General features: G+C 35.6%; 1 protein-coding gene across 9 annotated transcripts in view; it reads left to right on the plus strand.

Moving 5' to 3' along the window:
* The window catches only part of tenm3 (teneurin transmembrane protein 3), a 543,864-nt gene that overhangs the window by 427,066 nt on the left and 102,257 nt on the right, over positions 1-14,541 (plus strand). For 6 of the 9 annotated variants that reach the window (XM_028461276.1, XM_028461268.1, XM_028461285.1 and 3 more), the window contains 4 exons: positions 1,569-1,763; positions 8,212-8,412; positions 10,023-10,208; positions 13,487-13,513. In XM_028461276.1, coding sequence (XP_028317077.1) covers positions 1,569-1,763; positions 8,212-8,412; positions 10,023-10,208; positions 13,487-13,513 — 609 coding nt within the window. The remainder of the gene's footprint in view (positions 1-1,568; positions 1,764-8,211; positions 8,413-10,022; positions 10,209-13,486; positions 13,514-14,541) is intronic. The other 3 variants (XM_028461292.1, XM_028461301.1, XM_028461336.1) reach the window with 1 other exon arrangement.

The following is a 14,541-nucleotide window of genomic DNA, read 5'->3' on the forward strand; positions in this document are numbered from 1 at the left end:
TAAATGACTGAATTAATAAAATAACAGAACATTCCAGAGAAGTGAAAACAATATAGTGCAAAATAAACAGAGCAACTGATGAAGCGTAGTACTTTAGTTTGAACAAAATGATTCTATAAAACACACAAAATGCCAGAATACACAAAATGACAACAAAACACACACAAAAATGTCTGAGAAATATTTAAAAAATGACAACAAATTTATTAGAAATTACTCCAAAAAACATGAAATGCAACAAAAATACGCAAAATGAATCGCAAAAAACTACAATGTAAAAAAGGAATGACAGAAAAATACACAAAATGACAACAAAACACACTAATTAGTAGAAAAATGAACAAAACCACAAGAAAATACACAAAACAAAAGCAAAAAATACACAAAACTTACAAATATACAAAATGACAACAAATGTATTAGAAATTACTACAAAAACATGAAATACAACAAAAAAGTTTAAAAAAAAATGGGAATGACAGAAAACTATATAAAATATGACTCAAAGACTAGTGGTGGGACTTGAATTAAAAAAAAAAAATCTAATTAATTAGAGACTTTGTAATTAATTAATCTAAATTAATGGTGAACAATATTCAACACGAGAAGCAGCGTTTTTCCAATTTAAATGGATGTTGGTATATGACTGAATCAATGAAAAACAGCACTTAGTACAGAACATTCCAGAAAATTGGAAACAGCACTTGTGAAATAAGAAAAGTTCTGCGCTGTTTGGAATTTTAAAAAGAAGCAATTAACTGCTTTATTTTTTGGTAATAAATCCCTATATTGTTAATGGACTTTGAACTAACTGTAATGTTTGTATTATTTTAACATGTGCTGCACTGTAAACAGGAGAAGCTCCCAAATCTCATAATACTTTGTATAATGACAATAAAGGCATTGAATTGAATTATAATTCATTAATCATGCAAAACCAACACAGTAAAAAAATTATGGGTCAAATGTCGGTGTAAGTTTTGGTCTTTGAGTTTTTCGTTCAGAAAAGGAAATAAAAAACGATTGGTGATTTGATTTTTGTTTACAAATTTAAAAAAATTAATTTGAAATTCAAGCGATAAACGAACATTTAAAAATGGGTTTATTTTAAAGTTTTGTTTCTAAAACCAAAAAACAGAAATACCAGAGGACAAAAACAAACAAAAAAAAACGTCCGTTTTTCATTATGGTGAGATCAGAAATTGTTCTTTTCAAAATAAGAGCGCATATATGAGGACGCTGCTGTTTTTCTGGCACCAAAATATATGAAATATTGCAAAACAAGGCTTGTCATCTGTGGAAATTGCTGCAAAAATATCAAACCAAAGTGGGAGTGGAAGATGTTTGTCAGCAAGATATGTATGTGAGGAGATTTTACACAGAAAATGGTTTAATCTGACTCACTGACATAATATATGTAATATTATTGTAGCGATTTCTGGAGATGACGAGCCTTGTTTTGCCATTTCAAAAATGATTTCAGAGTGTGATTCCAAAGCAGAGAAAATATAGAGATAATTCCTATATTTTGGCGCCCTCGTTGTATTGATAAAGTTGTGTTTTTCCAGCTTCCTGTCCGGTGCTGTGCAGCGGGAACGGCCTCTACTCCCGTGGACGCTGCCAGTGCTACAGCGGGTGGAAAGGAACAGAGTGTGACGTCCCCTCCAACCAGTGCATCGACATCCACTGTGGAGGACACGGCATCTGCATCATGGGCGCCTGCATCTGTAACACTGGTTATAAGGGAGATAACTGTGAGGAAGGTAAGAAACAAACAGCATTTATTATCCAGTATACCACTGAAAATTACATTGATTAAGTCAAAGAGAAATTATAAATATACATGAACGTAAACAAAAATATATACAGTATAATACGTAAATTCAAAATGAAATAACTTTCAACTTTTTTTTGCTTTGAAGTATCAACAACATAAGGAATTCATACAAATATAAAAAGGCAAACTAGTGACTTTAGATGATATATTTTAATTGTCTTATTTTATAATACCTGCTGTTTTACCACATTAGGCACCAGTGCTTCTTAATTCTTTTTTATTCATCAATGACTCGACAACTGTCCAGCTATTATGCTTTCATTTTTCCTCATCTTCATCCTACAGCGCTGTGTTTTTACAGATCAGATAAACTTTTTATGACTAACATGCAGTTTTAGGAGCATAATTAGATTTTTGGGGTCCATCCATAAAGTCAGTAAAATGATGGTCCATTGTTCTATGAATTTGTGATAAACACATTTATTTATTCATCTGAATAATATCCACTTTTATCCAGGAACGTTTATTATTATTATAGTTGTTTTATCACAAATAAAATGGTTTCAAAGTGACCAAAAATGGTGGAAAAGGTGGTGAAATGGGATTTTTTTCTTTTTTTAAAACACCGGAAAAGTGATAAAAAGAGTCAATGTTGGCTTAGTAGCAGCAGAAACGTGGTTAAATTGACAAAAATAAGCCTAAAATATGATGAAGAAGTGTCACAAATGAGAGTAATGTCGCAAAACTATGGCAAGGAAAAGTGATGGAAATAGGTTAAAATATGGCAAGATTGGTGTAATTACAGAAAAAGTAAAAAAAATAAGCAAAAATTAAAAAGTGGTGAAATTAGATTTTGGTTAAAAGTTGCAAATTACTGACCAAAAACAGAGAGAAAAAGTTGTCAATATTGGAACAATTAGTTTAAACTGGCAAAATATAGGCATGACAAATCATGATTGGGTTTAAATTGGAAAAAATAAGCATGAAATATGGTGAAAAGAGGTTAAAAGTGACAATAATGGGTCAACATATGTGACATTAGGTGTAAAAGTGGTGGAAAGGGTTTATAAGTGCTGAACATGTGCAGAAAAAGTGTCAGAAATGGGAGTAATGTAACAAAAATACATTAAAAAGAGCAAAAATATGACAAGAAAAAGTGATGAAAACAGGTTAAAATATGGTGAGTTTGGTGATGTTGCAGAAAAAGGATAAAAATAAGCGAAAAAAAAATGGGGTTCTAACTACAAGGTTGAGAACGCTAAATCAGCTCTTGCTTTAACTCCCTACAATCTCGCTGCTCTCGTGTTTTCTCTTCCTGTTCGTTTGCTGCTCTTTGGAAACACACTCACACACTCACACACTCACACACACTCACACACACTCAGTGAAGGCGTGTAAAACTCTTCTAATAATTGTCTCTGACGTACAAGGTCACTTCCATCACACACACATTAGGAACGCCATTCATTTCTATAAAAAAACACAACATCAGCATCTCGACAGAAACGTGCACACACATCTCAGACTAATACACACACACACACACACACCTCAGACTAACACACACACACACACCTCAGACTAACACACACACACACACCTCAGACTAATACACACACACACACACCAGACAAATACACACACACACACACACACACCTCAGACTAATACACACACACACACACACACACACACACATCTCAGACTAATACACACACACACACACACACTTCAGACTAACACACACACACACATCTCAGACTAACACACACACACACACACCTCAGACTAACACACACACACACATCTCAGACTAATACACACACACACACACAAACCTCAGACTAATACACACACACACACACATCAGACTAACACACACACACACACCTCAGACTAATACACACACATCTCAGACTAATACACACACACACACCTCAGACTAACACACACACAAACCTCAGACTAATACACACACATCTCAGACTAATACACACACACACACACCTCAGACTAATACACACACACACACACATCAGACTAATACACACACACACACACACACACACATCAGACTAATACACACACACGCACACACACACACACATCAGACTAATACACACACACACACACACACACACATCAGACTAATACATACACACACACACACACACCTTAGACTAATACACACACACACACACACACACATCAGACTAATACACACACACACGCACATCAAACTAATACACACCTCAGACTAACATGCACACACACACACCTCAGACTAACACAAACACACACACACACACACAAACACACACGCACACACACACTCATCAGACTAATACACACCTCAGACTAGCATGCACACACACACACCTCAGACTAACACAAACACACACACACACACAAACACACACACCTCAGACTAATACACACGTGCACAAATATGCAAATGCTCTGTCACACAGGACAGTAACCAGATTACCTCCACATTAATTCAATCAGGTTAACTTTATTGATCAAAGTAATCCACTGAGTGCACAGAGACGTGTGTGTGTGCGCCTGCGTGTGCGCACGCGTCCTGCTGAATCAGCAGTTATTTCTCTAAAGGCTCCCATTAAAAAAGGACATTGAACCGTTTCCAGTCGATCAGCTCGTGTAGTATTTCTCAAAGTAAACGTAATCCTTTAGAAAATAATATAAAACAGAGATAATCTTTCAACCTTTGTGACATGTTTTACAATTGTTTAAAGTTGTTTCTTCGCATACTTTCACCTTCACTTTGAGTCAAACTAATGAAAAGGAAACCAAACCAACTCACTTCATATTAAATCAATAAATCAGAGACTGTATACTGAAAAGAATCTGTTTAATGAGTTTTAAATCAAGGTGTGAATTGATTAAAAAGATTGTTTCATTACAAATCTGACCTTAAGTTATGACGATTCATTGCATCTTGTGAATTATTTGTCAAGGACACACTGAATTATCAGCACAGGAATGGTGTTAATCCTCAAACATTTGCACTTATTAAGGTGAAATGTGTAATAATGAAATTAATTTTCACAAATAAAATTACTAAAAAATGTAAAAAAGTGTGACTCGTTCAGACTAAAAAGGTTTGTCCTTTGTTAAAAGGTCAGTCTGTTTAAAAATAACAACCAATATAGTCCATTACAGTAAGAGCACAAATAATCTAACTCATTGGTGTTGGATATTCCAGTGTAAGTATTAGAGAAGTGTAGAATAAATGTGAACAATGAAATATTTTCAGATACAAACTGTGTTCTTTTACATTCAGTTGCTGAGGCTAAGCAGTCCGTGTACATTACTGCTGTCTGCTTATAAAGCTATTAATAATAATATTATTATTATTCATAGTGATGTATTGTCCCAGTGTTCCCAGTGCAAAAGTGTTGCTCACAAGATTTTGCATAGTGACACTACAGATTCACTCACAGTCAAAGTAAACAGCTTCAGGCTCAGTCCTCAGAGTTAAAATGAGCCGTGCCACACAGACACAAATTTAATACATCTTCACACCCTTACTTACATTTTCACGGAATTGCAAATTGTTACTAATTTGCTAAAGTGTCCCCGTCTCGTCTTTTATATTTTCAAAATATTCCTTTAAAAGCAAGCGCTAATATCTCTTAATGTATTAACACGGAAAAATGAACGGAAAAGTGAGCCCGATAATATTCACAGGCCTACTTTTAATATATTCAACATGCTTTTATGTTATTTTCTTTGTTGGATTTTACTGGTTATCATATAAAATAAGATATTTACTTTTTTTAAATTTACATTTGAAAATAGAAATAGTAGAATTAAATGTGAACGTTGAACAATGAAATGTGTTCAGATACAAACTGTTGCTTTTTTACATTCAGGTGCTGAGGCTAAGCAGTCCGTGCATATTACTGATCTCTGTTTATAAAACTATTATTATTATTATTATTATTATTATTATTATTATTATAATAATAATAATAATAATAATAATAATGAAAGCAAACGGCGTCAGACTCATTTCTCAGAATTAAAGTGAAAAACGGACACAAATTTAATATATCTTAACACTCTTATTTACATATTCATGGAAATGAAAATTGTTACGAATTTGCTAAAGTGTCCCGGTCTTATATTTTACATTTTTTAATAATGTTTTTTTTTTTTAATTTAAAAGCAATAATATTTTGTAATGTATTAACGCGGAAAAAAGAACGGGAAAAGTGAACCCGATAATATTCACAGGCCTATTTTTAATATATTCAACATGCTTTTATGTTCTTTTCTTCATTGGATTTTACTGGTTAGTCCCATCATATAAATAAATAAGTTTTACTTATTAAATTTAAAAAATAAAAAAATTTGAACGTTGAACAATGAAATGTGTTCAGACACAAACTGTTGCTCTTTTACATTCAGCTGCTGAGGCTAAGCAGTCTGTGTACATTACTGCTTTGTGCTTATGAAACTATTATTATTATTAATATTGATAATGACAGTATTTTTCAAGCATTCCCAGTGCGAAAGCGTTGCGCTGTAGATTCACTCACAGTCAAAGCAAACGGCAATGGACTCAGTCCTCAGAATTAAGGTGAAAAACTGACACAACTTTAATACATCTTCACAATCTTACTTACATTTTCATGGAATTGCAAATTGTTACTAAGTTGTTAAAATGTCCCTCTCTCAAATTTTACATTTTTCAACATTTTTTTAAAGCAATAATATTTCGTAATGTATTAACGCAGAAAACTGACAGTGAAAACCCGATTATATTCACAGGCCAACTTTTGATATATTCAGCATGCTTTTCTGTTCTTTTTGCTGTTGTGTTTTACTGGTTAGTCCCATTAAATAAATTAAGAGTTTTACCTTTTTTAAATTTTCATTTGAAAATAGAATTAGTAGAAATAAATGTGAACAATGAACAATGAAATGTGTTAAGATACAAACTGTTGCTCTTTTACATTCAGCTGCTGAGGCTAAGCAGTCCATGCATATTACTGTTGTCTGTTTATAAAACTATTATTATTATTATTATTATTATTATTATTATTATTATTATTACTATTAATAATGACAGTATTGTCCAAGCATTCCCAGTGTGAAAGTGTTGCTTTGTAGATTCACTCACAGTCAAAGCAAACGGCGTCGTACTAATTTGCTAGTGTCCCTGTCTTATATTTAGCATTTTTTCAATAATGCTCTTTAAAAAAATTAAAAAGCGATAATATTTTGTAATGTATTAACGCAGAAAAATAAAGGGGAAAAGTTAACGTGATAATAAAAAAGTCTCATTTAAAATCAGAGTAAGTTTGCCTCTGATTGGAGGGTCTGTCACTTGGTACCAGCGACAACTGCTGGTTTCTAGCGGTACTGCACAAGATACACGTATTAATACACGCTGGTTTGATGACACACGCATACGGATGTTAATACACACACAGATTGGATTACGCATGCACAACTTTGTTTACAAATCCTAATTCTACACACACACAGGTTCATGATGCTCGGTTCACGATACAATTCTCTCACAATTTATTTTACAAAATGAGAATGTAGACAAATATTCCTTTATTTTTTGGGGTAAAAAACTATAAAAACTATACTATTTTCCTTTTATTTTTCATTGTCAAAAGAATCCCTTGATAAACTATTCAAAACAATGCAATTTAACTAAAAATAAATCTTGAATCAAATAAATAAAGGAATAATACAAATGAAGAAGAAACCTATTAATTTAAATTCTGGTTCTATAGTAAACAATGCAAAACTACATAATAGTTACTTTTCTTTTGAAAAGTACAACAGAAAATGTATTTTGTGCCTTTTAAAAAAAAAAAAAAAACAGTCTGCACTGTATTTACGTCAGACATTAGTTTGGACCAGCAGAGGGCGCAGGTAACCCAGTGGTCAGTTGGCATGCAGATATCCTTGCAGTGAAGAAGAGAAGCTATGCTAGCAGACGTGACTTTTACAGACATTCACGTAATATTACAGATATTCTTTCGGTGCTAAAGGGGTAAAGAATCATTTATGAACATGTTTAAGAGTAGATGGTGGCCAGAAAGAGAGTAGTAGCAGATTCCGCCCGCCGCCTACACTTTTAGACGAGAAGGATAAATATATAGCGCCCTCTACTGTTTAAAAAAAGTACTGCGATTCAATTTTCAGAGCATCGATGTGAATCGTGATACCTATGAATCGATTGTGAACTGCCTTACGATTAATCGTTACATCATCCCTAACACAAACAGATTTGTTACAATAATGGCCCCATGTAAAATGACCACATTGGGTCTTTGTGTTGGTTTTTGTTTTACCAACAGTTCAGTAATGTGTGTGTGTGTGTGTGTGTGTGTGTGTGTGTGTGTGTGTGTGTGTGTGTGTGTCTGTGTGTGTTTCTCTGTCTACAGTGGACTGCATAGACCCGTCGTGTTCTGCTCATGGTGTGTGTATTCATGGAGAGTGTCACTGTCAGCCCGGCTGGGGCGGAGCCAGCTGTGAGGTGGCCAAGGCCATGTGTCCGGACCAGTGCTCCGGCCACGGCACCTACAACGCAGAGAGCAGCACGTGTGCATGTGACCAGAACTGGACGGGGCCGGACTGCTCGTTGGGTGCGTAGAACGTTCCATCGCTTGGACTGATGTCACATTTAGTTTGGAACATTTTTTTAAACATTTTAAACCAGACGTTTCTACTTCCTGTGTTACTGATTTAGTCCTGAGTTGGTTTGTTTTTAGGCCAGGCTACCGGACTCATAACGCCCTCACGGTGTTCTCGTTCTTCTTCTTGTTGTTGTGTACACTAGCTAAAATCGCTAAAAAGTTATTCGTGAACAAATCGGGCTGAAATTTGCGAGGTATAATCTATGGATGTGTACGCATCGAGCCCCATTTTTGATTTGGGGCCTGGGGGCCCATCCCCCATTTCTGTTAATTTCCAAATTTATGGGAACATAGTCGTGCAATATATTGTTTCAAAGATAATTTAACGTAGATTACGATTATGCCTCGCACAATTTGATGAAGGGCCCGAGGGGCCCACCTCCCATTTTTTTGGCAATTTCCATTAAAGGCGTTTTCTCATTTATTTGTGATTAAAATTCATCCAGTTCATCCAAACTTGTTATTTATTCAGAACATTTTTTATTCAAAACAGAACAGTGAGATGTACAATACTGCACATAAAGACCAGGAAAGATACAGATTAATTAAATTTTAAAAAAGCATACACAAAAAAAAAAATCATACATGCATCAAGCATAAATAATAATAACAAAAAATACATTAAAAAAAAAACATATCTAAATAGAAGAGGAGTCTAGAGCCCATTCAGTTTTAGCAAAATTGGTTCCCACAGTTTCTGAACTTCAATTGTAGTCTTGCTGTAATATTTTTCATGGTGCATACGTTTATGATTCTGTGTCTCTATTGTATTGTCCTGGGGGGTTGTGGATTCATCCATGAAGCTGTGATTGTCTTTTTTTCTACTAAAGAGCTGGAACAAAAAGATGTTATACACCTACTAGTTTATTTATTTCCTTTCTTTACTTTTCCAGAACTCTACTACTTTGGGGCAATCCCCAAATATATGAGTAAAATCCCTCCACAGTTCCTCCAGCATAGATTAGATGTGTTGTTATAGCTGAAGTAAAAAAAAACACCCAATGGAACTCCCCCCATGATGGACTATTTGTTAGTTTATGTCCTGAAGCAGAAGTGTCCTCCCACTCCTCGTCCGTTATTATAATGTTTGCTTCAGGTTCACATTTTTCTTTGACATCACTATTGTTTCCTGTTATTTTTGTAGTGCTTTATACATTTTTGAAATCAACCCCTTTTTGCATGTATCCTCAGTTTACAACATGAATAATTCCTCTTCTTTGGTTGTTTTTAAAATAAAATAAAAAATATTTTTTCCCACTCCTTATGTTTCTGGAGATAATGTCTCAATTGAAAATATTTGTAAAAGTCACTGTTTGGTAAATTTAATGTTTAAGTTTTTCAAATTATTTCAAGATTTGTCCCTTAAAGACTTATGCAATGAATATTAACCCCCTACTTGTCATTTTTTCTATTCCCTTGTCTATCCTACTTGGTACAAAATTTGTATTTTTAGAGATTTTAGTGGCTTTTCCCACTGAGTTTGATCTATCTCATTCTTTTTAGACGACTGACCATATCTTTATTGTTTTTAAAGGTTGTTTTATTGTTGTTTTCTGCAGAGGTGTGTGAGGTGGACTGCGGCAGCCATGGGGTGTGTTATGGAGGTGTGTGTCGCTGTGAAGAAGGATGGACAGGATCTCTGTGTGAGCAGAAGGCGTGTCACCCCATGTGCACCAAGAACGGGGTGTGCAAAGACGGCAAGTGTGAGTGTGACCAGGGATGGACGGGAGAGCACTGCAATATCGGTAAGTGACACACACACACACACACACACACACACACACACACACACACACACACACACAGAGGAACACACAAAGCCTGTTTGCACTAATAGCACGACTAAAACACTGTCTCTGTCCTCCATAACATCTTTACCTCTTTCACATGAGTGTAGCCCCAATGTTACAGTTAGTACCTCAAAGTAGGTCCTGGACAAGCCCCCAAAAGACGCCTGAATTAAGATTTTATTATTTAGCAGTGCCAGTATTTTGATTGTGGGTGGGCTCTCAGAAAACTGGATGGACCAGTATACATACAGTGGATATAAAAAGTCTACACACCTCTGTTCAAATGCCAGGTTTTCGTGATGTAAAAAAATAACACCAAGATAAATAATTTCACAACATTTTCCACCTTTAATGTGACCTATAACCTGTACAATGCAATTGAAAAACAAACTGAAACCTTTCAGGAAAGTGAAGTAAAAACAACACTGTTCATCACCAAAAGAACACCATACCTACAGTGAAGCATGGTGGTGGCAGCATCATGCTTCGGGGCTGTTTTTCTTCAGCTGGAACTGGAGCCTTAGTCAGGGTGGAGGGAATTATGAACAGTTCCAAATACCAGGCAGTGTTGGCACAAAACCTTCAGGCTTCTGTTAAAAAGCTGAAGATAAAGATGAACTTTATCTCTCAACACCACAATAACCCTAAACACAGCATCAGCTAAACAATGGCTTCACCAGAAGCAGATGGAGGTTCTGGAATGGTCCAACCAGAGTCCAGACCTGAATCCCATTGAACATCTGTGTGGTGATCTGAAGAGGGCTGTGCACAGGAGATGTCCTCACAATCTGTCACATTTGGAGCAGTTTAATAAAGAAGAGAGGGTAAATATGACCTCATCAAGATGTGCCACACTGATAAACTCTGACCCAAAAACACTGGGTGCTGTAATAAAAACCAAAGGTGCTGCAACAAAGTATTAGTTTAAGGGTGTGTATGTTTATGTAACCAGGTTATTTTAAGTTTTTTATTTTTAATTTTTCCCCTTTAAAGGTTTCAGTTTGTTTTTCAACTGCATTGTACAGGTTATAGGTCACATTAAAGGTAGAAAAACTTATTTAAATTATCATTAATTTTTTACACCACAAAAACCTGGCATTTGAACAGAGGTGTGTAGACTTTTTATATCCACTGTTTATTAAAAACAAAAATAAAAAACGGTTTCCTTTCATTTTCATTTCAGCTCTTTTCTGCGACACTGACGATGCGTTCAAGTCAACGCTGAACTCTATGTTTCTCAAGTGAAAATTCAGAGAAATAACAATAGTCAATATTGTTTGAGTGATTAAAGCTCACTTAACGCTGTTTAAATTCATTTCAAAATAAAAGAACCCATTGCATTTTTTTATTTAAAGGAAGTAATATAAATAAAGTTTAACAGCTGTAGTTCATTTGTGAACATAGTGAATATTGCATATTATTTCCTGAAGTTTTTGGCATTAAAATGCCAAACGTGGTTCGACACGGTGACGATGCAGTCTGTGGGCGGGACTAACAGTCCACTTGTGGGGTGCAAGCCGCTGATTGGCTGAAAAGCTTTCACTCAAAGCTTTCCTCGGGCTGGTTATGGGTGGCAGAGCCGTTAAGAGAGAGACTTACAACAACGGAAGTTTGAAATGCTTCATCGTCACATGGTTCATGTCGACTCAAATAGTTCCCGGAAATTATTGGCGGGCAATTTGAATCCATTCCTGGAACTATTGTGAGGCTCCATGAACCACCATTGCTGTAAAAAATTGTTCTCTCTAAACGGCTCTGCTGGGTGGGTGGGGCTTGATTAAATTGCGGACCCACCCATGGCACCGCGGGTGATTTACACTGTTTAAATCATTTCAGTTGAGTATATGATTATTAGATAAGGGTCATTTTAACACATTTTCAAGGCATCGCACGTACTTCAGTCTAAAAAAATTCTGAAATTCCTGCCAATTCATCCATAATGATTCAATATCTGGTGGACATGTCAGCTCCTCTAAATAGTCACGAAGTCAGTGTGTGTTTGGGTCTGGAACATGTTTGGGTTTTCAGTAAACAACCTGTAATGTGATCAGCTTAGAGCTATGAACATAGACTGTTCACATCACTAATGATTAGTCACAGATATGCATTGGTTCTTGGCTCACACGCTCTGGAAATATGAACAATACACTTTATTTTACTATTTTCATTGGCCCATAACTGCATGTGGGAATGTAAGAAAACAAATCTGATCTGTTTTAATTTATAGAATAAATGTTACTCTTTATTGGCATATAAAAAAAGTTCTTCATGTGACTTCTTCATTTTTATTTTGGTGAATATTGAAAAATGATTAACATGAGACCATTGTAGCTTGGCTCTGTGTCTTATCATTATTTATAGATTAAAGGTATTGTGGAGGATGTTGGCTTATAATTCTGGGTGTATTTTCTAGACTATTGGTCCTTCTGATTGTCAGTCATTGTGACGTAAGGCCGCTGTACGTACTCGTCTATAGCTGGTTTTCACTTGCTGTGCATGTGCACTTTCAAGTGTTTAAAAGAGGGCGAATCACTAAGGCAAACAAACTCGTAGTTGTACGCTTTTGATTCAGATTTGACAATAATCTACCTAGAGAAGTTTATTCTAGTGTAAGCTATGATTAGTGATGCGAGCCCTGGTGTGAGACACGCACGGGGCTCGTGCACGCTCTCTCACACACGTTTCATAGGCGTTCCCTGTTGGGAGCAGGTAGTGTTGCACGTGTGTGTTTTTTCAAAAAGTGGAGAGGGCGTTTCTTTTCTAAACTTGGGGAAAATCCTCCTCTATACCTTTAATATGTTGGTTTTTGTGTTGATGTTGAGCTCTTTTAAAAACATTGTTGAACAAACAAACATTGTTGTGTATTTATCAGTTGTTTAGTTTCAGCCCAAAGCAGTGAGCCATGCACCAACAGACAGTTACAGTAACACTTGGAACGTGTGATTTGGCAGCCATTGTTGTAGCACACACACACACACACACACACACACACACACAGCTTGTTGGAATCGCTGAGTGAGGAATCATTTCTTGTTCTCAGAGGCAGAATGTGAACAGTAACGTGGTATCTGTTGTTTCCTAAAACGTCTTCTTTTATATATGTAATAAAAATGGTGGTGGTGGGTTTGTTTTAACAGGTGAAAGTGTGACTTTCCTCTGTTGCTCAGTCTCTACACTTAACACACTCTCTCTCTCTGTTTCTCTCTATCGCTTGTTTTCCTCTCACGTTAAAGCTCACAACCCGGACATTAGAGTCAAAGGTACTGTATCCTATACGTCTTCTTCTTCTCATCTCCAGCTTTGTCGTCTGTGTTCTGCTTCTCCCATGATGAAAAGCTGTGGCTGTGTTTAATTTCCACCTGCTTATCATCGTTCATTCCTACTTATCCAATAAGATTCATTTTGTAGAACAAAGTTGGTTTACTACCTTGGACGGTAACGCATTATTTTATAGCTCACTGCAGAGATGGGCAACTGTTATCACAGTAGGCGGGGCCACGAAAATGTCACATGATCAGCATTGATGTCCGCATTAGAAACATGAGCAATCTAAGCATTAATAAAGGAAATGTTTTGGGTTTTTGTGTAATTTTGTTGTAATTTGTTGTGTTTTTGAATTCATTTTGTGTATTTTTGTTGTAATTTTGTATATTTTTTACTCTTTTTGTGTATTTCTGTATGTTTTTCTCTGGTTTTTGTAGTAGTTTTGTTTTTGTTTTTGTTTGGTACGTTTCTCTCTATGTCAGTTTGGTGTATTTTGTGTTGTTTTTTTCTGCACTTTTCATTTGTTTCTTGTAGTTGTCTTGTGTGTTTATTAGTAATATTTCTGTATATTTGTTTTGTATTTTTGTATATTTTTCAATATTTTTGTGGTAGTTTTGTGCATTTTTGGAGTCATCCAGTGTATTACTGTTGTTTGGTGTTTTTTTGTTGTTGTTTTGCGTATTTTCCTGTAATTGTGTATAGTTTCAGAGGCTTTTCTAGTTTTTTTTTGTATATTTCTTTTGTCATTTCATGTGACATTTTTGGGGTAATTTTGTTGATTTACTTTAAGGGGCCACACAAACATAGACTTAGGGCCACACGTGGCCCCGGGGCCACCAGTTGCCCATGTCTGGTTTGGAGCAAATTGTATCAAACATGTTTTTGTTTTTTTTTGTATGATGCCCTTTTCTGTCTTTTGAACCCTGTCCTTGAAATGTTTATGCTGTACATTGTCCATCTTTAGACATGCAAACAAACATGCAGGTTTGTTCTTTGGTGTTCGTGTTCCTACGGTGATCATAAA

Source organism: Gouania willdenowi, chromosome 1 (genome assembly GCF_900634775.1).
Source record: "Gouania willdenowi chromosome 1, fGouWil2.1, whole genome shotgun sequence".
Taxonomy (NCBI): Eukaryota; Metazoa; Chordata; class Actinopteri; order Blenniiformes; family Gobiesocidae; genus Gouania; species Gouania willdenowi.